The 25,395-nt window shown below is 40.8% G+C and overlaps 2 protein-coding genes and 1 long non-coding RNA gene across 5 annotated transcripts in view; 1 reads left to right on the forward strand and 2 right to left on the reverse strand.

The window, feature by feature from the left end:
• Positions 1 to 12,672, reverse strand: part of twsg1a (twisted gastrulation BMP signaling modulator 1a) — a 16,276-nt gene extending 3,604 nt beyond the window's left edge. Inside the window, exons 1-3 of one of the 2 annotated variants that reach the window (XM_041993134.1) lie at positions 12,063 to 12,672; positions 11,341 to 11,486; positions 2,597 to 2,696 (exon numbers count right to left, since the gene is read on the reverse strand). In XM_041993134.1, coding sequence (XP_041849068.1) covers positions 2,597 to 2,696; positions 11,341 to 11,466 — 226 coding nt within the window. In that variant the 5' untranslated portion in view covers positions 11,467 to 11,486; positions 12,063 to 12,672. Of the gene's footprint in view, positions 1 to 2,596; positions 2,697 to 11,340; positions 11,487 to 11,711; positions 11,830 to 12,062 lie in introns of those variants that run through there. The other variant, XM_041993133.1, reaches the window with a different exon arrangement.
• Positions 1 to 12,706, forward strand: part of LOC121644888 — a 20,258-nt gene extending 7,552 nt beyond the window's left edge. Inside the window, exons 2-3 of the long non-coding RNA XR_006011327.1 lie at positions 2,823 to 2,827; positions 12,694 to 12,706. This is a non-coding gene — a long non-coding RNA (uncharacterized LOC121644888). The remainder of the gene's footprint in view (positions 1 to 2,822; positions 2,828 to 12,693) is intronic.
• Positions 12,707 to 16,834: 4,128 nt separating this feature from the next.
• ankrd12 (ankyrin repeat domain 12) overlaps positions 16,835 to 25,395 on the reverse strand; it is a 36,666-nt gene continuing 28,105 nt past the window's right edge. For both annotated transcript variants that reach the window (XM_041991295.1, XM_041991294.1), the window contains 5 exons: positions 21,005 to 25,389; positions 19,425 to 19,523; positions 19,084 to 19,227; positions 18,887 to 18,982; positions 16,835 to 18,085 (listed from right to left, as the gene is read on the reverse strand). In XM_041991295.1, the coding sequence (XP_041847229.1) occupies positions 17,900 to 18,085; positions 18,887 to 18,982; positions 19,084 to 19,227; positions 19,425 to 19,523; positions 21,005 to 25,389 (4,910 nt within the window). In that variant the 3' untranslated portion in view covers positions 16,835 to 17,899. The remainder of the gene's footprint in view (positions 18,086 to 18,886; positions 18,983 to 19,083; positions 19,228 to 19,424; positions 19,524 to 21,004; positions 25,390 to 25,395) is intronic.

Here is a 25,395-nt window from a genome sequence, read left to right on the forward strand (position 1 = left end):
GGCAAGGGGAAAAAATATAAACATAAATGAAGACTATATACTTGCCTAAAGCTACAAGCTATCCTCAGTGTATTGTAAAAGGCCTGTCTGGGAGGAAAACACTGCCCCAACATCTGTGCTGCAGCAGCAGTGAGTTCAGTGCTCAGTGTCAGATTCTTGTTCTTGTTTTCCACATGAAAGCGCTTTAATAAAGCCTCCTTGTCAGCAGGCAGAGTAATATATGTCTGTCAAAGCTGATCTGAGAGCTTACTGGTTTGCAGGGACAGGATCAGAGGTGGCAAGGTCCCAACCTGGCTCCCCATGCTACTAGAATCTGAAGGTGGGATTCCTTTTGGAGGTTTTGTTTTGTTTTTGGAAGATGTGAATAAGAAAAGATAAAACAAAATTGGAATAAACATTCATATGTAAAATTTCTACTAATATGCAAAAAGTTTAGTTTCAGAGAAGACTGTATACACAGTAGGGGGACTGAAAATGACTGGCTATGATTAAAATGACACGACTTGCCAGCTGTTTCCAGTCTGAGCCAGAATAAACTGACGGGACTGGTCAGTGTTTTCCTAAATATGATAATATCACAGATATTTCCAGAGATTTAACCAATCCCAGAATAAAAGCTTTATTCATTGTTTTTTTCTTGTAGTTGTCCATCGCAGTTGTTTAGTTTCTTATTGAGGCAAGGATCGCCTCATCTCCTCAGAAAATAATTCAGCCAAACACACTGCCTTGCGAAAAAAAAAAAAAAAAGAGAGAGAAAAAAAGTTTCCACCTGGATTTATCTAAGCAGTAAGAGTTTCCCTTTGGCTAGTTACTGCATGTATGATGATGTTTCAGCTGGCAACAAATGTTTTAACCCAAGAGATGCATTGAGTAGCTTCTTATTTCTTCAACAACAACACATCCTGTTGTCATGGAAAAGATGTTTGTCTGCTTCTGGTCAAATTACTGGCAAAAAGCAGAATAAACATGCCGAAAAGATTGGGTTAAGATCTGTGCAACGCATTATTAACAACAGGAAGGATAGCGGGGAACCATCGTGTTAGAGGAATGTGACGGGAAAATAATCATAAATGATCAATGATCACTTAAACGATTGGTGAAATCATCATAAAAATTCATGCCGCTCTGGACAAAAATAAATGCGACAGCTTATTGAAACGATGCCACAGTGAATGGGTGCTGTAATCAAAACTAAAGTGGTCCAATAAAATGATTAGTGTTACTCGTTTTTAGGACAGGCAGTGTATTTTAACAAATGTCCTCATTCCTAAACCCCATCTGAAGGACAGAGAATTTAGAAGAGAGGAACCATGATTGAGGATGCATCAGGGAACAAGTCTTTTCAGGGTTTGTGGTATCTGACAGAGACTTTAGGAGATTAAAGTCAAATACTTTTCACAGAAATTCAATACACTGGATTTTTCCAAGACTCACACACCTAAGAAGGTGAAAAGCAAAGAAGGATCCAACACTGTTGTCACCTCTGTCTTACATCTTTTCCATCTTTTGATCCTCTAAAAGAAATCTTGACTTCCTGTTCATATGTGGAGCCCCTTCTTCTTGGTGATAATGTTTTTGTCTGTGCACTATGCTTTCACACAGCGTCAGAGACACGCTCAATATCTCTGGCTTCACTCACTTCACACTCATCTTGTATCAGAGCAACAACACTCTGAAGGAAGTGGGGCTTTTTAAACCTGTGACCTTCTCAGCAAAGTGCATTACAGCCCCTATCTCAACATTAATAGGCTCCACATTGAGAGAAAGTCCTTGGCAGCAACTGAGAAACCAACAAGATTTAATAATAACTGAGTGTAGAGCTCAAGGCCAGAATTAACTGCATTTCATATCCTATTTTTCACTGGTTAAAAATAGCTTAACACAACATCTCTGGCTTAAAACTTGTTGAGAACCTTGTAAAACAAGTACAGACAGAGCCCGTTGTTGACTATTAATATGAAGAGTAATGAAAAAAATAAATGCTGACTCATAATTCACAGGGTTTATGCTAGCTTTTGAATATCTACAACTTAGTATTTCTGATTTTTAAAGGTTTTAAATGTTTTTACTTTGTTGTATTGGTAAAAAAACAAACAAAAAACAAACAAACAAACAAACAAACAAAAACAAAAAACACAACTACTGATTGACCAGTAAGAAATTTCTACAGGTTATTGGTTTTTAAGCAGCCATGTCAAACCTTTCAAAGTGACACTTCAAACAAATATGAACAAAATTATAACTACTTTAATTAAGAAATTTAGCTATGATGTGGTATGATTCACTAGTTATTTGAAGCTTTAATATTATCTGGTATATCCGTGTTTAATGCAGATGATCCAAAATTTGCACTTTGAATTTCAAAGTAAAAGCAGCATACTGGCTTTATTGTTAAAAATCTATATGTGTCTCTGAATATGCACTAATGTCATTATTAGATGTTAAGCTCCAGCACTTATCACCATACATGTGTCACGCAGATCCTTGCTTAGTCTGCATAAAGGCATAGAATAAAGATTTCCAAGTTCAAAATAATGCAGACCACTTCCAGTCAGGTTTAATATGTGTTGCTAATATATTAAACCCCTGCACTCACCCACGCAATCGCAGCACTCTTCCCAGAGATCCCCCAGACAGAGCATGCAGTCTTTACAGCAGGAGCAGTTCCCATCGGACGGACGACACTGACAAAGCTCCTGCAGGAAACACATAGAAACATGCATTAGCTTAACACAGCAACATGAAACAAAACCAATGATAATCTGCAACAATCCTTAACACTTCTGTCACCAAGATATTGGACAAAACAGCATGATAACTAGATTTAGTTTCACTTGATACATAACTTAATTGTCCATAAAAAACTGACATAGTTTGAGTCAGCTTGAAACTTTCTTGATATATTTACAACTTATAATTGTAGTTTTGCTCTTAAAAATAGTGTAAGAATCACTGTGTCTTGCATTAAAGAGAGGTATAGGGACTTGTGAATGGACGGTAGCTGCCAGTGGCCAAAATTCTTCAAGACATAAACATGTTTTCATGTGTTTATGAGTGGATTCAGTCGCCGGCTTTTGAAACATCTTTAAACCCAATGTGCAGGAAGTTATAGTGACAATGTGGACTTAGATATTTGATGCAGGCAACAAAATTTGTAGACCACCGTGGAAGCACCATCATTATACCACCAACCTATTTGGGGTGTAGGAATAGTTCCAAGACCAATATAGGGTATCAGTTAAAATATACTGGAATTAACCATGTTTATCACCCAGAATCACAAGTAATTTGTCCATTTCTATTGCTTTGGTCAAAACTGTTGCTGCTCAACTGAACCAAGATAATAATTAAAAAAAAATGCAACTATTCCTCACATCAAAATGAAACCTAAAGATTTGTGTTTATTATACATTTTAGTAACTTCAAAGGTAAAAATGACACAGCAGACAGAAAGCAACACATAGACAAGCTGTGAAAACAGGAGGTGTCAACGGAAATGACAATAGCAGGGTTGCTGATAGGAAATAACTATTACCGGACACGAGCCATTACAAGACGCAGCAACTGTAAGCTACATGTGGCATGTGTGGCATCTATCAAAGAATGTGAGACGTCCATGGACCACAGCGATAGTTCAGAAAAAGGAGAAGCATTTTCACTCATGAACAGAACAGGTCCTGACACGTTTACCTTCACAGCATTCACATTTTTTTCTTTTATGTAAACTGAGGAGAAGATAAAGGTCTGACTGAGAGACACGTTTCAGGCTTTTTTCATAAAAGATAATAGCTGTTTATTACAACCAGGGTCTTACGTTCTGTTAGTGTGTTTGCTTTTAAGTTAAACATGGTAATATGTGTGAAGAGAGTTTCTTAATACACACAAAATGTCTCCCTCACTGCATCTGAGGGAGAAAATTAGAGCTAAGAGGTTAGTGGCAGTCAGTATTTGCAAGTCAAATAAACTTAATTAACTAATTCCCTTTAACCTCAATAAAAACACAGACATTCGGTTGTCTGTTCATTACAGAACAATCACAAGAAAAGGAGGGATGAGATGAAAAAGTATGTTTTGTTTAAAAGTTCTCCAGGAGCTGCTTATCTCTAAAAAGAACATGGGTGCACAGCTTGTGTTTACCGAGTTGTATCTGAACACACCACAAGACCAAAATGTAGAGGTTTGGTCATAGCAGCATGTTTGGAGAAAACCAAACACAAACACATACCAACCGTCAAGCATGGTGGTGGAGGGGCTAATAATTTGGGCTTGTTTTTCTCACACATTACCTGGGCACCTTGCATTCATTGAGCCATTCATAAACTCCCCTACATACTAACCTACAAACAAGTTTTCTAGAGTCAAAGACCATCTGTCTGACAGCTAAAGCTTGGAGAAAATTGGGTCATGCAACAGGACAATGAAACAAAAATTAATAAAAAAAAATTAAACACAGCAGCAAGGCCTCAAAAGACTGACTGAAAAAGAACCAAGGTGTTGATCCAAAGATCCAAAGTCTGGACTTGAACGTGATGGAAATACTGTGGTTAGACTTTGAGACTGGGCATGAACAAATGATTTATCTAAAATGAAGACAGGATAAGATGTTACCATGGTGAATGATTGTCACATAGATGGTTGTGGGGAGGAGGGAAACCTTGATCAGTTCATGAGGTTGGAAGTTGCAACCCCTCACACAGCACTACCGGTTTACTGGCCGATAGATTTTATGTTAAATGTGACTCATTTCCCCGAATCTCTGCAATGGAGGTAGAGAATGCAACATTAGCATGACCCAGAGAGCTGCTTAGCCAGTTATTGGGAAACAGGTTTAAATAAAACCCATATTTTCCCTACACTTTCTGTTAATTTCTTCAGGGACTTACAGTTGATCTTAAAGCATCAAAGCCTTTGCAAGGTCTTTGTTTTGGGAACTTGAATTAGAAGTAGCTACATGTACAAAATAAATTGTGATAATGTAAAATATCTTCTTCATTAACAGGCTTGTTAAAACAGCAAAAAGCAAAGCCTCCTGCTGAACTTGTACTGTTAAATTTTTATACTGTAGGATATTTATGTTAATATGAAAAAAAAAACTTCTGCAAACATCTAGAAAATGTGAGACTGCTGCGGATCCTAATACACAAACACACAAAAACAAATGAATTCCCGTGCTTCAGTTAAGTTTGTGTTTATAGTTGTAGCGCCAGCATAGGATTCAGAACTAAAACCATGTAGGTAGGGCTGAAAGTGGGCGAGACTGCTCTTCCTCCCCTGTGTTCCCTCCTGACACAGAACAGGGAGCACATTCCTCAACGTCAAGGTCACGATGATGGGGGAGGAAGAGGAGGAGGGAGGGAGAGAGAAGAAAACACCTGGAGACCCGAACATGACTGCTCCCCCTACAACTGCACACTTTCCTCCTCCTTCTGAGCCCCTCTTTCTTTTGTTTGCTCCCTCTTTCTCCTTTCTTCTTTATTTTTCCACCTTTCTTACTCCCTTCCTCCCCACTTCTCTTTTATATCTCCACAGAAACCATCTCCTCCCCGTAAACAGTCTCAGCAATGATAAAAGACTCTCCAATGACTCACAAGTGAGGGATTGCAAAATCACACACAGCTCACTTAATCACCGGCCTCTCTATCCCCAAACCTCTGATCAAGATCTGATCCTATGACTAACTATGACTCTCAAAGGTGGTATTATAAAAACTAAACAGCTGCTCAGGGGACAAAACATGAAGCTCTTTCACAATTCAGGAAATAATACTTTTTAAACACAAGAGAATAAGAGCTAAATTTTAGATGGAGTTAGCACTAGCTAGCATTTAGCCTAGAGGCAGCAAGAATACTTTTCTTGTCTGAAATCACATTAATGTTTTCTTTTCCCTTGAAGCCATAGCTGAATCTATTAATACTATTAATGTCTGTGTGTTAAGCCTGAAACCAACTAAATTAGCTTGATTTATCAAAGGGGGTAAAATCGACATAAAAATAGCTCCTTAGCTAGGTTAGCTATCTTTTTCTAGCTTAGGAGATGATTAGCTTTGTTAGTTTTAAAATTCCTACTTAAAGAGAAAATTTAGTAATATGACTCTTTAGAAAGAAGGGGGATTTACATTAGAGTGCCAGTTTCATTTAGGTGTTGAAGAAAAATGTTTATTTGCAAGAGCATTATAACAAAAGTGTCTCACATGACTGCATGTTATGTACAAAATTAATTAAATGAGCTAAATATAGCTGACGGAAGAAAAGCTGAGTGAAAGGATGAAAACAGCTAACCTAGCTAGGCTAGCTATTTTCATCTAGCTAATCAAACTAGGAAAAATTGGCTTTGATTGCTTTAAAAGCCAAATTAAAGAGGAAAATGAATAGTATGACTGACCCAGGATTAAAACAACGCAATTACCCAAACAAGGCTGACTTTCCAAGCAAACAGACTTGGATTTAAATTAAAAAAGCTGGTGTGAATGGGCCATAAAAGGCCATTAGCCAAGTTTTAGCTTTGTCCTTTGCTCATCTTTCACACTGAAATATCGAGTCTAGTATACTTTATGGTAAAACAGCATTTATGCTCATCTATTAAAATCCATTTATCTACCACTGTTGAAACAGTAACTTGAAACCTGTAACTTGCCAAAGGGCCCTGGTCCAGTCTATACTGTGCTAAAAAGATGAGTCATGTTTACTCGTTTGTAAACTTTTTGTTTTGGGCTGGTTGTACAATGAAGCAGGTTTTATTTTATGTAAAAAAAAAAAAAAAAAAAAAAAAAAAGTATAAAAACGTTTTTAAAAAAGCCAATGGACTACTTCTGAGAACTATTACAGCTATCTGATCACCAAAACATGATTAAATTAAAAATTTAAATAAAAAAAAAGGTTGCTAAACATTATTTTTAATAGGTTATTTGTTTTACTCAGTACACTGCCAAAAACTTTGTGCTGTACACTTCATTATTTACCTCTGACATTTTACAGAAAAAAAAATGAAAAAAGAAAAAAAAAAAACATTTGTAACACTAATGGACAGCCTAATCGAGACAAGCGGTCATAGTAACCATCCAACAGCAATTTCCCCACTGAGATGGATGAGGTTATCTTAAAACACTCTTTTTAGGCTTCTCTTGCACTCAAATGGAAACCACTGCAATCCGTCAAACCTCAGCTGCAGAGAGACAAAAGCACTGTGGAGAGAAAGTGAACATGTGCTGCCTCGTGCTGAAGAACGAGTGACTGCTGCTGAGTTTTAGCTTTGAAATCTGCTGCCCCACCCTGCCTAGTCTGGCCAGAGCTGGCTTATGAATCTCTGCACACTTCTCTGGCTCCTAAATGTACATTTCCCTCAACCAACCTCCCCCCACACACACATATAAACACACCTCCTCCTGACCTTAGCCTCCCCTCCCTCCTCTACCTCCACTCATGTTCTCCCACCCTCAGGGGTTTTAGGGAATTCAGACAAATGACTTGAGATGGCAGCAGAGCGTAAAAGCGAGCGTCAGACAGCAGATCCCACTAATCACAGGCAACATGGAGCGTCTACATGGAGGCTAGAGGCGGAGAAGTTTCTCCTTCACAGCACACACACCACTGCTCTCGTCTCTGACAGCTAGCGAGTTGGTGTCGGTGGGGTCGTGGAATCTACAGGGCTCGTTGTCCTGAGCAGGAATCCATCAGGACAAATAAGCCTTCTGAAAGTAGAGGCGCAGGCTCATGTTTTCAAGAAACGAAAGACAGAAGGAAAGAATTCAAGATGAAAACAAGTCTTCAAAAAGAAGAGACAGAAATCCACCAGAGGCAGAAATCTGGGAGAAAATGATCCATTATCTTTGACTTGTTTAGCTCACATATGTACAGAGCAGACAGACTTCAAATGTAAGATGTGGAAAACAACATCATGTGCTGTGCTGAAAACAACATTAAATAACTTGTCAGGTCATTGCAGGTCATTTGTTAAGAAACATTTCCAGATGTTTGTTTCTCACTGCTTTTCATAAAGTGATGGCATGCCAACTTTTTTGTTTTGATGTCCAAAATAAAAAATTTTAAGCAACTTCAAGACGTTACTTTTGGGTCTGACAAAAATAAACATCATTCACTAATTTGTGGTATCGCTGTCAACTAAATCATTAACAGACATTATTTATGTATAATAGAGCTACATAATTAAATGACAGTATTGTAAAAATGCCTTTTTTATATTATCTTAACAAATAGGATAGGAATAGGATAGGATTGCAACCCCATCAGGTAGGTAGTTAGGTTTGCTGCATTAAGCAGTATTTCCTAATATTTTCAGCTTTATTTTCTTTTAATGTGCACAACCTCTAGACTGGTAATAAAATCCATGCATAAACCTCCAGAGTCTGCCATGCCCACGATGGATCCACAACAAGCTGAGCAAATGCCTGTTTAGTGATGAAAATACAACTAAATTTCCCTTTAGAAAATAAAAAGACTCATTATACAGTGTAATTATTGTTTATGCATCTATAAAAACCTTAGGAAACGTCTAGAGATTGTCCGGTTTAAAAAGTAATTAAATGCAATATGGTACAAATTTGATGAAAACAGGAAAACTAGTTATCAGCAAACTGTTAACTTTTCAAGCAACCTTTACAAAACTGTACAAATAAAGAAAGCAACAGGGTTAGTGTATGACAGGAAGTCAAAAATCACCTTTAAAAGTATGTTTTCAAAGTTCTAGAAATCTAAAAAAAAAAAAAAAAAAAAAAAAAAAAAGTGTTTTCAAATTTTCCTTTAAATTTGAATTATGATTGTAAGGGTTCATTCACACCTAGCAGTCTTCTAGACCTGGAACAGCTGGGGACTCAGTTCAGTTTGGGGTTGCAACATTCAGCTCACACTGCACGTAGTCGAACAAATTGGACCTCTTAAATAACATATTCCCCTTCACATCGATAATTACTAAAGAACAAAACAAGACAAACAAGGCAACCTGTTCATCTTTTGCATAATGCAGGACAACTTCTGTTTCCACAATATAAGAGCAAAATATGGAGCTGTATCTGACCCAAGTGGTCTAGGGTTGATCATATGTCTATCAGAACTTTTACCTAATTTTTATTCCATCTGACACAAGCCATTTCTCCCGGCTATCGTTCTACACAGGCAGATGCTTTGGTTGTGTTTACTTACAAAATTCCCTTGCATTGAAGTCCATTTCCCCTATTTGGTTTACTTGAAGCAGACTGAGACCTACGCTTGTAGGTGGACCAGAATTTGCTTCCTTGATCCACATCAGTCTGGTCGTGCATTCACAGCTCCCCTAACAAAACAGACTTTCTGAGTAAATGAAGTAGGATTTGAATCAGATGGGCTGCTGTCGATGCAGCTTAAAGTTGCACACTCATGTTCACACAGAGACAAGTTTAGGTTTATCCTCTTAAGTTTTTATCACTTAGATCTTTTGTCCACATGCAGCCTAAAAAAGTTTAAGATTTGAAACCAGGTCCCAGAGTAAATGTAAAAAATTTCACCATTTCGTTTCCATGTTTACAACACACTGATGCTGTAGCCCCACCTGTCCTTCAACCTGCATGTGCAAAGACAACAATGGTGTAACCTGAAAAAGTTGTACCTCATCATCAGCCCACATAAATGCCTCCTTTTTAGCTCCTTTCTCAACCATCTTGTTACACAAACACAAGTTTATGTCTTCCTCTCTGATCCATTTCCATGACAACAACCACCTACAAGTGCGTTCTCAGTGCTTTTGTGTGAACACACACAGTTCTTAAAACGTTTGCCGCGGTGCGGATGTAGCCTCACGTCTTCATCTAAGCCCTGTTTTTCTTTTATTGCTGCCTGTAAGAATGATTGTTGTACGGCTGACAACTGTTGGCATGTGAGTCTTGAGACCACATGCAGTTTCTGGGTTTACTCTGTCCACATGTTGCAAGCGCTGTATTTCAAACAGATATTAAAGAAGCAGCAGCAACTGCATGGCACCAACTCAGACCTCCTCAAAGTCCTGAAGACCAAATGCAAACTGGTTTTTAGGCTGTTTAGATAACAGGGTCCTGAACCAATAAATCAAAACAAACCCTGTAGGTTATTTTTGCTCCCCTGCTTATATGTATCACCTACAGCAGATTAACACAAGTAGACGGGTTTCATTTTTTGCAGATTAACTAGGATACAAACATCACAATGATTTACTTTGCACTGGGGCTTTAAATATTGATGAAGCTCATTTTAGGACTTAAAAATACCTAAAAAACAACAACAAAAATCCTTCAAATAGCTTGTTTTAATCCAAGCTTTAAAGCATAATGGGCATTCATCTTGTTGAACAACTGGTAAAGACTAATCCTGCATACTCACAGTTCTAGTTCATTGATGTCAGCTGATTTAACAGTTTGCACATCGTATTTCCAGACAAAAGTCTTTATTTACATATTAAACTGTTCCAGCTACCTGCAGCTCACCCTCACGCTGGCTGAGGTGAAATGGCAGCTGAAGTTAATGACTGTACTTTACAGATGTTAATGGGAGAGGCAGGACGGAGGACAAACAGCAGCTAATTCAGTTCGACAGGTGGAGGGGAAAAAGGCCCACACCTCCACCGGCTTTTTCCCTCAAAATTATGAAAATACTGGAAAGGATCTGTGGTGGGAAGCGCCCCTCGTACAAACACAAACTGAGCTTCAGACAGGAGGGGGGAAAAGTGACAGGGAGGAAATGATGTTAGAAAGTCAAAAGAAAAAGTCAGGGAGGCTTACAAGAGCCTGAGAAGGAAATAAAAGAGTAAATCTAAAAGCAGATCAGGTGAAAGTTGAATAAATTCCCATCTCCGCTTTCTGGAAAACTCCTCTATCCTGACTTCTCTTGGCTTATCGAAGGAATGCATCTGCATTCTTCACCACACATCCCATCTTTGTTCTCAGCTCCAGATCTCCATCTCGTCCTGGCAGATCGTAACTCGACTTTGGCTGCTGCTGGAGATCATGAGAACTTGTGAAAAGCTGACACGCTCGCTTTGAGAAGCAACAACAGGAGAAGAACACGAGGAAATTTCAGCTCCAAAGTCAGAGGAATGCTGCTGTGTACTTTTATTAAAGTTTCCAACGCATTAAAAAAGTAAGATTGGACTGGATGTCTGAGGCTTTTTAGGAGAACTCTTAATATGAGTTTTTATCAGGAGAATCAACAGTGTGTGTTTATGTGAACCAGCTGTAATGCTGGAGGAAGAAAAGCTTGAACTTGGATGCACTTTCCTGCTTTTATCTGCAGAGAAAATCAACACACTTAAAGCCGAGTGCATCATTCCACAGAGACTAAAAGAAATCTGAAAGGCCTGAAAGTCACAGAGTGTCTTTACCTGGATGAGACACTTGCTGACGTCACTTGCGCAGAGGGCTTTGTTGCAGCCGGAGGTCAGAGATAGTCCTGACAGGAGGAAGAGGAGAGCTGCGGTGGCGGCGAGAATCAGCTGACCAGGCCTCATCCTGACAGAACAGGAAACACCTACAGCAACAGGAGACACAGGACAAACAGAAATAAGTAGAAACTTCCAAAAAAGATCAAGAGAAGCTGCATAACCTGACAAAAACAAAGCATTTAGGAGCTTCTGATCAACTTTAAGCTGCCTGGAAACTAAAAAAGTAGATGCAAATGTTATGCAAACATACAGGCAATCACTGCTTTCTCATGCAAAAGGCCTGCGTCACATTTCATTCAAAGCCAGCTTACTTTCACACATCTGGCAACATCAGCTCCCTTCCCTTCATTTTCTGCCCCATGTGCGGAGCTTAATCACACAATCCGATCTCTCTGCTCTGCTCTTACACCTCAACACTTGCTGCACATTATTTCCTTTCACGTGACGGAGAGAGAGAAAGAGAGAGAGAAAAAAAAACATGTGAGGAACATTAGCTCCCTCATTCCTGGGCGCTTTTCTTCACCTCTTTTTTTCTTCTTTTTTAGCTGAAAAGTTTCCCTCGCACGCAGCCACAAGCGAGTCGAACGCAAAAAAAAACACAATAAAAAACAACAGTGATCAGATCAAGGTATTAGATTTAAAAAATAATAATAAAAGCTCACCACAATGCAGTTAACAAGGTCTCTTCTTCTCTCTTTTTTTAAGGGGGGACAGTGGCTGTTTTTTTCTTTGAACCTCTCCAGGATGGTGCTCTGCCGCCGCTCAAGTGTCCACTGTGTCCAGAGGGCGTCAGTCTCTGCGCAGCACAAAGCGACAGGCAGTCGGGCGCCTTAAAGGCACACACTCCATTTTCTAGCAAATGTCTGTGGAGGGGCAAAGAAAACAACAAAAAACACCGGGCCTCAGGTCACTCACAAGCCAGCTGAAAGTCCAGAGGGAATCTCAGAAGAATAATCCGCCTCGGCGCATCATTAAACTCCAATAGTAAAAACTGTTGGGCGTAAAAGAAAAAATGTCGTGCGTAAAGTTGATCTGCAGCCTGTCCAGGTGAGGTGGGCTCTTGTTTGCCTTCCTTTACACAAGCAAATCCTTTCTTTTCAAGCTTCCCCCCTCCCCATTAAAGAGTCCTTTGTCTCCTCTCCTATCAGTGGCATTGAGAGTGCGCTCATTAGGTGAGAAAGGGCGACTCGGAAGCTGTAAATCTGATCGGGCTTCCCGCTGAGGCGCGTCCCTGCGCTCATTTGTAGCTCATCCGCCCCCAGCACCGCTCCAATGCGCCGTTCAGCTCCACAGGTGTCTACATGTTGCGATACAGTTTCATCAAAGCAACAACAGGCCCCCACTTACAGCCCGGGGGGGAGGAAGAAGAAGAAAATAAAGACGAATTAAATTTTTAATCAGGAAGTTACTGCAAAACATACAAGGACGGGTGAGGAGAGAGATGTCATTTATGGCGATGAAATCAATAAAAAAGGGATCAAATAAAGTTGTATTCGTGAATTTGTTCAGAATGAATGCGCGCGTGTCATATGGCTTTTTCAGGGGCAAAATTTGGTTAAATTATAAGTCGGCTCGTGACATGTTGTGTTTCAGTGTGCAGATTTAACGAAGAGCAAACTGAGCTGTATCAGATCTTCAGAAAGTAGTTCATTATATCGTCTCAGAGGGGCTAAAGGATAATGTTTCTTCAGCTGCAAAGCAAAAGCTCTACAATAAAAGCTTTATTAGACTCTGTGTTTGTTTAAATTCTACTTTATATATAAATTATTTGTAACTCAGCAGGGTGCAATGAAATCGTTAAAAGACAGGCTATTTAAACCAGGGGGTTTACAAGGAGTGTTCAGCTCCTCCTCTCTCTCCTGCTATTTTGCCACTTGTTTTGTATTAGTCCATATTCTATATTTTCTAAACAGGTTTTTTTTTATGTTCAACCAGCTATATCCACAACGTAGGTGGAAGGTGACATCCAAAGACATGCATGTTAGGTAAACAGGTCTCTCTTGTAAATGAGACTGCATGTCTCTGTGGGGCTGCCTGTATAATTAAAGGTTCATATTAGAAAACATAATTAGCAATTATACACCTTTATGACCACATGTAACAGAATTTCTTTAATGCTTTAATTTCCACTATAGTCCATCAAAGTAGCTTTACAAGAAATTGAAGTTCAAGATAAGTTCAACAACTGTAAAGGAAATACCTTCTAGAATAATCCAATAACATCAAACTACTACATTTATTGTAGTGTCAACAAACCAAAATACAAGAATTAGATTTATCACAATGTCTTTATTTTACTGGGGTCTTTCTACTTTGGATTTTGGAGCACGAAAAAAATGAATATTTTTTTACTTTAAAAGAAATTAGATCGGTCAATCTGAAAATCTAAGTCATGATGATAAATCCTAGCCTACTAAAAATAATAAAAATCTGGCACCAAACTTAAATAAAAATACTTACATTTCAAAATGATATCTCTCTAGCAATGTTACGTTACGTTCTTTGAAATACTTCAACTCTTCTACCGTTTACGCTATCACCGAGCAGACTGAAGGCTGAAAAGTCTCTTTGCGGTGATATACGGTATATTACGGTACCGTAATGTGCCGCTGGTATACGGCCGATAAACCGGCGTCTTGATTAAAAAGAAAAAAGCTTATTTTGGACAAAACAGGAGAAATGTCACTTTTAATGTTACAACCTTGTGTTTGTGGTGAGATAAATAACTTACTTGGTTTTGCACATTACTGTGGTTTCCTCATGTTGTGAGACTGTAGCGGAGCTGCCGATAGCCCACCATTTGGACAGGCAAGTGGACCAAACCACTTTAAGGAATAGAGGGGTCATAAACTTTCAACAGTTAAAAAAACACATCGTTTACGTTTATAATCTGCACCACTTGCGTTGTGCTATATTGAACATTACTATGTTGTTATTAAAGTAATTATTTGTATTTGTAACAATTTATGGAAGTGAATCCAACAAATGTTCTTTTACATATTTTACTAGGTTAGAGCATATTAAAAATAAAAATAAAAGAAAGAAACACTTCTAAATATGTCTGATTCAGCCAAAGGGCTTATTTTTTATCTGTTGTCCCCTGGCCAGATTTTACAAAGGCTCCCCGGAATATTCTGATAAGTTATGTTAAGTGAATAATTTCACTCATGCAATAATCTGTAAACACAATCTAACTCTTATTTTACTTTAATCATCAGTTAACACACATTTTCAGTTCATTTTTAGTTTAATTTAGCTTAATTGTGCCTTTCCCCCCATTTCCTTTAAGAATATCTCCATGAGAGCTAGCTTTCCATGAATTTCTGATGAGTCAACAGAAGATGGATCAGATGAAAGTTCAGATTCAACTCTTTGCTGGATATTTTAATTTCTCTTAAGGGCTTCATTTTATTCTGTTCGTGTGCTCTAGGTTTTTTTATTATTATTATTAGCTGCAGAAGTTCAGCCACCTCTTTTTAACTCCACTTCAAATATGTTTGCAAATGTTTGAAATATTTATCATACAGTATTGTGCAAAAGTCTCCACCCATCCCTCATTTTTTTATGTGTTGCTTCCAAGAAATTAGACTTTATTGTAATTCTTTCAAGTGGCTTTAAAAGTACAGTGTGTTAGAATGACTGACAACTTGTGTTAAAGATGTCAGTGTATGTGTGTTTGGTTTGGCAACTGCACAATAGCAGACTGGAAGGCTCTCCAGAGGGTCGTCTAACTTCCCTCCTGTATCTAAGGCACAAAATATAATCAGAGACACCTCCCAACCCAGACATCAGCTGTTTCAACCTTTGCCATTGAGTAGAGGGTACAGTGCGTAGAAAACATTCTGATTCTGAAGATGGGCATAGAAATGACTGCACATGCCAAGTGCAGTTGTTAGTAGATGGTGGCCACCAGAGGCCAAAATACTTTCAGACATAAATGCGTTTTCATCTATGAATGGATCCAGTGGCCTCAGGTGCAGAGATAAATTCACTACAGGTTACTTTTTTTGGGAGCCTTTTAAGTTGTTACTTATCCCAAATGCTGCTCTAACACCGATCAAACAAAGCTGGTGCAGCAGTTTTAAAGCTTAGTGGGTTTTCACTTCAGTTGTTTGTCCATCCAGAGACACTGTAGGAAAAATGGAACAAATATGGCAGCTGCCATGTATAAAGACCTGCGGCATGTAAATATAAATGACTCCATCTAGGAGGGTAAAAACAACTTATTTTAGTAAAGTGATTAGCTATTAATAGAAACACAGTTTTAAATGATATATTTTTCTATTACTGACCTTTGATATTGTTATATCAACTTTAAGCAAGCTTAGAGAAGATGTCCGTTGGACATTGGCTGCTTTTTAAATAGTTTTCAGTCCAGTTTTTTTTACCTAACAATTTTAAAAATGATCATTTATTTGTATCTTCAATCATGTAAGACTGATCTATGAATCATATACATAAAAACACATAACTCAAGGAATGAAGCAGTTGTATGCTGATACAAGAATGACTTAAGTCTTTAGTTCAGGGGTAGCCAACGTTGGTCCTCGAGGGCACCAATCCGGCAGGTTTTCCAGATTTCCGTGCCCCAACACACCTGACTTAAACTAACGAGTCATTGTGGAGATCCTTATAGGCTGTTGGATCCATTTAATTTGAGTCAGGTGTGTTGGGGCACGGAAATCTGGAAAACCTGCCGGATTGGTGCCCTCGAGGACTAACGTTGGCTACCCCTGCTTTAGTTACTTCATCACTTGCAGCCAGTCACAAAGGCATTTGGTACTGTTTTTAACCTTAAAAAAAGTATGTGTCAGGCTGCTAGTGAAAACGTATCTAAAAGATATCAAGTGGACACAACACTCCCTTGAATTAAGACATTTTTATTATACTTTAATGACAGGTCAGTGTGAAATGACTGAACAATAACCATTCTTAAAGAGGTCAGGTACAAGGAATGGACTAAAAATAAATGGAAAAAGCCAATGTCCAAAGAAAAACTGATTTATATAAAATATTTGTTGGTCAAAACCACATTAAAGGTTTACAATAAAGTCTACCACTTGGAAGGAAAATATGAAGAGAGGTGGACTGAGACTTTTACACAGTACTGCATAAATATAACACTAATCCAAGCTAAATAACTATATTAAAACATGCAGACTAAAATTTTAAAGTTTAAATAACAAAGAACTTTCCCTAAATGTTTCTATTGTCAATACACATTTCCATACAATAAAAATGTATGTTTACAGTATTAACTTCATAAAGTCCATTTTTAAAAACCAAATGAACAATTTCTCTCAATGTTTGATGTTCAGGGAGTTTAATAAGCAGCTGAGTGGACAGGAAGTGCTGCCTACACCGACCCCTGCTGGCTGAGCAGAGTACTGCACTCAGTAAAATAAATTTTCTGTAATAAATGAACACAACACAATTTAATTTCACAACAAATAAAATTTATTCAATTATATATTACAAATATGTACAAGTCATGTAACAAGTAAATATTAAAATAGACATTTTTTTAGAACTATCGTTCAAAAGGCATTATGTTGAAAAAATAGGATTTGTTGTGATCTCACATTGAAACTGTAAAAGTATTTTTTTTTTCCTTGGAAGCCACAACAGACTTTAATGTGCGCAAGACACGGTGGACAACACATGAGGAGTGAGGCTGCAAAAGAGACGTAACACAATGTTGGGAGAGGGGGAAAAAAAAATTAAAATAGCTGGAACACTTTAGTAAACCTCACAATTAAGTCCACAGTACAGCTCTTTAGAAAAAAAGTACAAACATTGCAACGCATGCACAGCATTTAATTGCCAAAGTCAAAAAACACCAGCTGTGGCGTGGAGCTCCAGATGAGGAGGGAAGAAATGGCTAAAAGGAAAAAAACACAACAAAAGCCAACACACGCTTAAGAGTTTAAGCCAACAACAACGAGAACATCACGGACGAGGACACTCGATATAAAAAAAAAAAACTTTGGTCCATTAAAACATCAGACGAAACAAGTTTACAATCAAAATATCTATTACTTTTTGTTTTTACAGGTTTGAAACAATAATTACATGACTATTTACAAATGCACATTTTTTATGTATAAAATAAGTTAAAAAAAAATTAAGAGCACAGTCTGTACACAATGTATGAACACTCTGAAAACAATTGAAATCTTTCGGTTGTGTGACCCTGCTTGATGAGCAGCAGCGACAGGTGCTCTGCTCCACCCGGCCCAGATCCTGGTCTCTGATCCCTGGACGTCTTCTGCGACCTGGACCCCGGTTTTCCCGCTCAGTCCTCGCTCCTCGTCCCCGTGGTTTTCCTACTAATCACTGTCAAGAGCTTTGGAGTAAAAATCTCTATTTACTAAGTGCTCTGTTGTTTTAGCGCCACATTCTAAGTGCTTCACATTTTCCTTTCCTGTTTGAATGCGCCGTCTGCCGCTCGTGTCGGTAATTTGCCCGCCGCTGTGGCAAAGCAAGCATGTCCTGCGGCTCATATCGGGGTCAGGTCGAAGTCGTCGTTGACCTCCACGAGCGGAATGTAGAACTCGGGGATCTCGAAGATGCTGGTGGACTTGTAGGTGGCCGGGTCCAGCTCCTGCAGCTTGAGCTGCCACTCCAAACGTTGCACGGCGTTCAGAGCCGCCGCCTCGTGCTGCTGCCTCATCAGGAGACATGTCTGTGGAAGAAAAAGTAGGCAAAACTGAAATAAAAGAGACCACATAAAAGAGAGCACAGAGCACACCACTCATTTTGGATCACAGGGGGAGCAGCCTATCCAGAGAAGCCCACACGCCCCTTTCCCCAGCCACTACTTCTAGTGGAGTAGTAACTGGAGGTGTCCGGATTTGTTCCCAGGCCAGCCGAGAGAGCTAGTCCCTCCAGCGTGTTCTGGGTCTTCACCAGGGCCTCCTTCCACCCTGCAGAAGAAACTCATTTCGGCCGCTTGCATTCGCAGTCTCGTTCTTTCGGTCACTACACACAGCTCGTGACCATAGCTGAAGGTAAGAAGATCGACCAGTAAATCGAGAGCTCAGCTCCTTTTTCACCATGACAGATTGATGCGGAGTCCATATCAGGGCCAACGCTGCACTGATCCACCTGTCCATCTCCCGCTCCATCCTTCCCTCACTAATGAACAAGACCCTGAGATACTTAAAACTCCTCCACTTGGGGCAGGATCTCAAAGCAAAAACAAAACATACTAAAGTCTTAAAGGGCTAAATGGAAGTGAAATGAGGTAGACTTAACTTTTTATCAGTAACTGATAATTTGATCCATGAAATTTAGATCAGTTGCATTTTCTCACTGACATTTTCCTGAGGCCCCACGTTTTTTTTTTATATCTGTACAACAGTTTAGTCACCAAAGATATTTTGACTTTCCAACAAGAACAGCAGCAACTACTAATGTCTGAGAAGAAACCTGGAGAACTTTCTGCATATTAAACCTAAAAAGTTCAACACAAACTCTTACTTACCTTCAGTTTGTCAAACTTATCATCGACGTCTTGTAACCAGGACATGAACTGTCTGGCGTTGAACCGGTCTCTTACAGACGTTTTACCATCATCATTCTGCAGAAGAATAAAAAAACGCAATGACTCAAACCCACTAAATGATTTCATACAAAGATACAACACATCAGACTGAGTCACAGGAGGAGCAGCTTACTGACCTGGACGTCTTGAGGCATGTTGTACACTTCTGCATCCAATAACACGGTGCAGGCACTGAAAGGCAGACTCTGATTGGCTAGTGTTCTTGCTGCCCGGTAATGGACCCGTAAAACTTCCTGCTCATTTGAAACAATCAGCTTTTCCTGAGAGAAGAAAGAGTCCAGTCATTTCTAAAAATCCCACCTTTTTGTACGTGTGTGAGAAACATAAAAATATCTGGTTAAAACATCATTAAACTTGTTTCCAAAGCAGTGATGTTTTGTAAACAATATCAGTCACAGAAGATCTTTTATCACCAACACTGCTGGTAGCTGAGAAACACGAGTTTAAGAGGACGCACCCTTTCGATGCTGTGCTGCAGTCGTAGTTTCATTCGGACCACCTCTTGCTGCTTGAACATCTCTTTTAGCTGCTCGGGTAACGATGGAGGTGGAGTTATCTGTACAGGGAAAAGACAGGATCAGCACCGCAGCAGCAGGCTCACCTGAACAGTCACCTGACTGAACATACACTTTAAAAGAGTTAAAAAAAAAAAAACCCCACCAGTGGGTAGCAAACAGGCTGTCTATATATAACAGATGGGCAGTTTCATGCTGCTCCTACCTTTCAGAGTCTGTTGGGTTTAAGTAAATGAAGCTAATCAGCTGCACTTTTTCTTTTGTTTTACCTTTCAGCTCTGCAGGTACTGCTTGCTCACGGCCACATGGGACACACAAGCGGAAACTGATCAACCTATCAGATGTTATGTCAGAACTGCATAAGAAGGAAGGTCCACCAGTGTGACTGACAGACTTGCAGTGTAAACACAACACTTAAGTAACTGGAAACATGGGAGATGAATCATCTCATTGGGATGCAGGGTCGGTGTTCGTAGCACCAGAAAACTGACCCTTTACTGTCATGAAAGGACACAAAGACAGAAAGTCACGTTCATAGGGTGTAAAAAATTATAGCATTCAGTGGTTGTAGATGTTGGTTTGAGCTGTTTAAGGGTACACCAGGATCATGGAAGAACATGAATATGAAGCAATTTTTGGGGAAAAGCAATAAACAAGGTCCAGCTTTTCCCTGATGGAAATCACTCATGAAGAGTAAAGGTTTTCAGAGCAACACCTACACTGCTTATTTTCTCCTCCACAGGTAATTTAACTATTTAATAATAAATGGAGTCTGTTGCCAGATATTGAGCAGACAGTAACAGAGATGGCTGCCATGTCCAACGTGGCTGCTAGATGTCAGTAACTCTTACTTTAAGTTGTAAGTAAACAAAATGACATACTTTCATTACATTTTGCTCCTAAATGATAACATTTAGAACGATTAACATGTTAACTTGAGAAGAGCAGCATTTTGTTAAAGAGATAAATGTGCAAAATGAAGCAGCAGGCTGCAGAGGGTTTAGAAAAATAGGACAAGAATCAGAATATGAACGTCAGAAAGACAAAAAAGGCTCGTCTACAAACTTCAGACTTGCTGATGTAATATGCAACCTTTTACATTTTGTTGCTGCTGCCAAGATTCCACTGACCAGTAAAGCTTGCAAACACACACAGTGGTGTCTAAGGAAGCACTGTCAGCTAATACAATCACTTCAGAAACCTGTTCTCACTGCCAGTGATGCTGATGTTTGACACTCTTAACTGCGTTGCATTGTCTGATCAGTTTTTCCTACAGCTTTAGTTACGTACAGACTTTGGAAAGTTTCATGTTGCGACAGCTGAGAATGAAAATCCCTAAAACAAACCCTCATATGTAAAACTGGAGCTGAGTGTCGGTACCTTTACTGAAAATGCCAGTTTCGTTTCCAATCAGAAAATCCCCTGCACAACAGGGATTTTCGCCAACAACCTCAAGCATTGCCCATTTACAGGATGGTAAAATTTCATGACTAAAGAAAACTTAAATATGAACATGACTCACTGTTGGTATACAGAGTTTGCTGAGTGGGTTCCCGTCCAGGAGGTAGGATCCATTGAAGGTTACATATTCATCGTAATACTGTGGTGGTTGGGGTGCAACGCTGCACAACACTTTGCGCTTCTCCTCGATCTTTCTGCGTATGTGCAGGAACTCGTAGTATGGGTTGGCTCTCTCGGTCTGGTAGGGCTCGATCTCCTCCAGTTTTATAGAGTCCACAATAGCTGCCAGAGACTGCTGATCCGTCTCCTTCTCCTGCTGAGCCGTGGGGCACGTCTGGGTGGTTGACAGCTTGGGCATTTTCCTCTTGCGTGGATGGGGCACTTGCATGTCCACTTCTTCGTCTGCAGAGCGAACTTTAATCTTGGCCCCTGAGATATCAGGCTCTCTGTCTCCAGATTGTGGAGAGGAGCTTCCTGAGGTGTTGCTGCTGTCCGTCTGAGCCGCTGGCTGGACGGAGCTTTGACTAAACTCTTCTGACGATGACGATGATGACGACGACTCTGGCTTGTCGTCCGCCGACGTGACCTCCATCGGCTCTGAGTGGAGCTCGGCTTTAGATTCGGATGGGCCCTCTGCACCGATGCTGCCTTCCACTGAAGAACTTTCAGAACAGCTGATGTTCTCTGAGCTCTGTGGGATGCAAGTCATCTCCTCAGCCTGGTGTTCAGGACTTGGACAGGGCAAGCTGTCCTCCATCTGGATGTCCAAACTTGGGCCTGCATTGTCACTGGAAGGTCTTGATTTCTTGCAGTCTTGAAGGTCTTGATTATTTATTATATCTTCTTGAGAACATCTGGACTCAGTTTTGCTAAAACCTGGTGAGGACCCCCCCTCTGCTACAGAGCTAGAAATGTGTGAGCTGGTGGACGGTACTGGACTCCCCAACCCTTCTGGTTTTAGGGTTTCTGAGCTTGTCTCTGGATTATCTTGTTCTGGTCTATCAAGATTCTCCACAGGTTTCTGGTCAGAAAGCTGTGCGCTTCTTGCTTCTGACTGCTGTTGGTTCTCGGTACCAGAGGATGGGAGCGGTTCTTTTGGCTGGAAGGTTTTTGTGTTTGTTGACGGCTCAGCAGCTGGAGAAGCTGCAGAAATGAAGGATAACTCAGATTCTTTGTTACTACATTCAGCCTGTGTGTTTTCCGTCAGACACGGGACATCTTTCACAACAGCAGGATCAGAGAAAGGAGGAGTTTTCAGCTCTGCTGAACCCGTTTGAGAGGCGCTGCACTGTGGAAGTGTGGGGTTTTTACATGGAAGATCTCTGGTTAACAGCTGTGTTGTTAAGCATTCAGATGTGCTCCCTTCCCCATCTGTGACTGGATCAGAAACTGGATTTGAATATTGTTGATTCTCGATGCTTTCATCAGGTTCTGAGACGTCTTTGTTTCTCAGCTCCTCTTCTGTGATGACAGTCAAGCCAGAACTGAGCTGGTCAACAGCTTTTGCTTCGGCCAATGATGAATTGGTGTCCTCGTCCAGAATTGCCCTGAGATACGGGGATTCGTGTCTGCCCGACAGCAATGTCCGGTTACTCTGGGGGACATCTGGAAGACTGTTGCAATCTTTGTCATGTACAGATGGCGACCTGGCGGCTTGGATGACGAGGGAAGACTGGAGAAATGCGGGCTGGGAGTCCGAGGCTTCCAAGTTCACATCAGAGTCGTACTCGGTGACTCTTGGTGTTAATGTTGTGGCTTGGCAGGAATCCTCGGAGCTGGCTACAGATAATAAGGACACAGACCTTGACATGAGGCCACAACGTTCCCCATCTGGCCGGGGTGATCTGCTCAGACAGTTTTCCACTGCGGACATGACTTTAGCGCCGATAGCGGGCAGACTCTTCCCATCAAGAGACAACGATCTGGGACTCGTGCCATCCTTCAGGGATTTCTCTTTGCTATGAACGTCAGATGATTCAGAGCTTTTTGATCGGTTTAGCTCCTTACTTAAACATGGATCTGGCTTGGTTCTATCCTTAGGTTTGGACTTCCCTGGATCAGCTGGAGGCCGCTGTTTAAGCCTCTCCCGCTCTTTCTGCTTGATTTTTTCCATATGTTTCCGATGCCACAGCTCAATCTCTTGGTCCTTCATGCTGAGCATTCGCTCGAAGCTGGTCTGCATCAGGTCATCATTCACAAGTCGTTTTTCTTTGGGCTTGCCGTCTCGTGTTGCTGAAGGAGCTTTTGATTTGGTCTTGTCTGCATCCCCCTCGCTGGGTTTGGTCTTGCTGATCCTAGCCTGCTGGGAGCGGTCTTTGTGGCGGTCTTTGTCCTTGTCTTTGTGTCTCTCTGAGTCTCTGTCTCGGTCCCGCCGGTCACGGTCTTTCTCTGGAGTTCTAACAACTTCCTCCTTTGATTTTGGGGTCAAGACCTTGCTGCTCTCAGAGAGATAACTCTTCTTCTCCTCTAAAAGTAACTTCAGATTGGAGCTGGAGGAAAGACTTCCATCTTTTATCTTATCTCTCTTTTTCCTGTCGCAGTCCTTTTCTTTAGCGCGATCAGATTTGCTGTGATCTGTGATCTTCTCCAGAGGTTTTCCTCTCCTATCAGTGTTTCCACGATCTTTTTCTTTGTGATCTCCAGCACCATACTCTCTGTCTGCTCGCTTGTCAAACTTATCTTTATTTTTCCTGCCATCGTCATGCTTTTTTGCTGTGGATAAAGATTTCAGTTTTTCATTCTCTCTGTAGCTTTTATCTCCGGGTGAGAGGGAAGAAATAGCTCCTGTTCTCTCTTTTTCTTTCCAACGGTCCACTGAATTCTGTGGTTCTGCTTTGTCAGAGTGCTCGGTTTTGATCTTTTTTTCCTTGTCAGGATGTCTTTTCTCCATTTTTTCTGAGTCCTTATCCTTTCCTGGGAGCCTCTTGTCAGGTTTCTCACGTGAGCCTTTTTCAGAAGGCTCCAGCTGTTCCTGATCAGCTGTGATTCCACTTATGGGTTTCTCTTCCGTCTCTTCTTTCATGCTGTTGCTCTGCATCAACTCCTCTGGAAGCCGCCCTGAGCTGTGACAGTCCACCTTCTCGTCATGCTCATTCAGCTTTGAATCCTTCACCTTCTCTTCTTTACTGGCAACCTCCTTTCGCTCTTTTTTCATGACCTTGTCTTTCTCTCGCTCCTCTCTGGGCTTCTTTTCCTTGCCGCCGGGGTGTTTCTCCTTCACGTTTCTCTCATCTTTAACAGGAGAGGAATCAGCCGACTTCTGAAGCGAGCTGTTGTCTTCGCCTTCCTTTTTCGCTCCCAGAGGATCATCTGTCTCATCACTTTTGAAAAAATTTTCTTTCCAGAACTCTCTGTCAAACTCCAAATTCCTGTGGCCGTCTTTCCTGGCCTCCTTTTGCTTGTGGCGGTTCCTCTCGGCCTCGTACTCCCTCCTGTGTTTATCCTTCTCCTTGTGTTTCAGCTTATGCTTCTTCACGACTTTGCCATCTAAATCCGTCTTCCGTAAGGCACCTTCACAGCTGTCCATACTGTTTCCTATGCCGCCGTCTTTGTAGGGGCTCATATGACCGTCGTCTCCATCCACATTGCAGTCTTTCTGTTGATGCTTGCTTTTTTCCTTGTGCTTACACCCCTTGGTGCTGGAGCTTTCAGTGCAGTAATCTGCATCTGTGTAGTGGTTGTATTTAACACCGTCGATCGGACACGAGCCGTCGCTGATGGAAACGCACGTCTTGGTATTTTCCTGTTTGAGTGGCGTTTGTTTATCTGCCAGGCTGTGGTTCAGTTTTGGTGATTTGATGGATGACAAATGGAAGAGGTGGACGGAAGAGTCATCTTTAGGACTGAAAGACATCTTGAAGGAGTCCTCTTCCCGACCCTTTTCGGTGCTCTCAGATACAGTTGCAAGAGACAGGACTAAAGTTTTACTGTTCTCTTTCCCATCCTCTTGGTTTTCCTTGTTTTTATTCTGGCTTTTACTCTTCCTCTTTACTTTGCCTTTCTCTTTCTGTTCAACATTGTCCTTTTTTGACCTCGTGTCTGGCCTGTGGCTCTCTGAGCTCTGAGAGCAGGTGGGCGAGTTTCTTTTTTCCGACAAGCTCTCCATTTCGTCGCTGGAAGTGTCAGAGTTGCAGTGCACGCGAGACGTCTTTTGCTTTTTGGACTTGGAGGAAGAATCCCCTTTGCTGCTCTGCTTTCCCGCCACGTGATTCCTATCTTTGTCCTCCTTCTCTCGCTGCCGCAGTTCCCTCCTGAGGATGTGCCTGTCGTTCAGAGCTTTACTGAAATCCTCCTCCTCTTCCTCATCCTTAAACTCATACTCGTCCAGCCCTGGCACGGACGACGATGCTTTCGTGGCAGGTTTGCCATCCGAGTCCTTCTCGGTGTCAGAATCCTCCATGTTGTCGTCCACACTGGACGGATTAACAGATGGTGGGTCTTCAGATTCTGTAG

Source organism: Melanotaenia boesemani, chromosome 8, assembly GCF_017639745.1.
Source record: "Melanotaenia boesemani isolate fMelBoe1 chromosome 8, fMelBoe1.pri, whole genome shotgun sequence".
NCBI lineage: Eukaryota > Metazoa > Chordata > Actinopteri > Atheriniformes > Melanotaeniidae > Melanotaenia > Melanotaenia boesemani.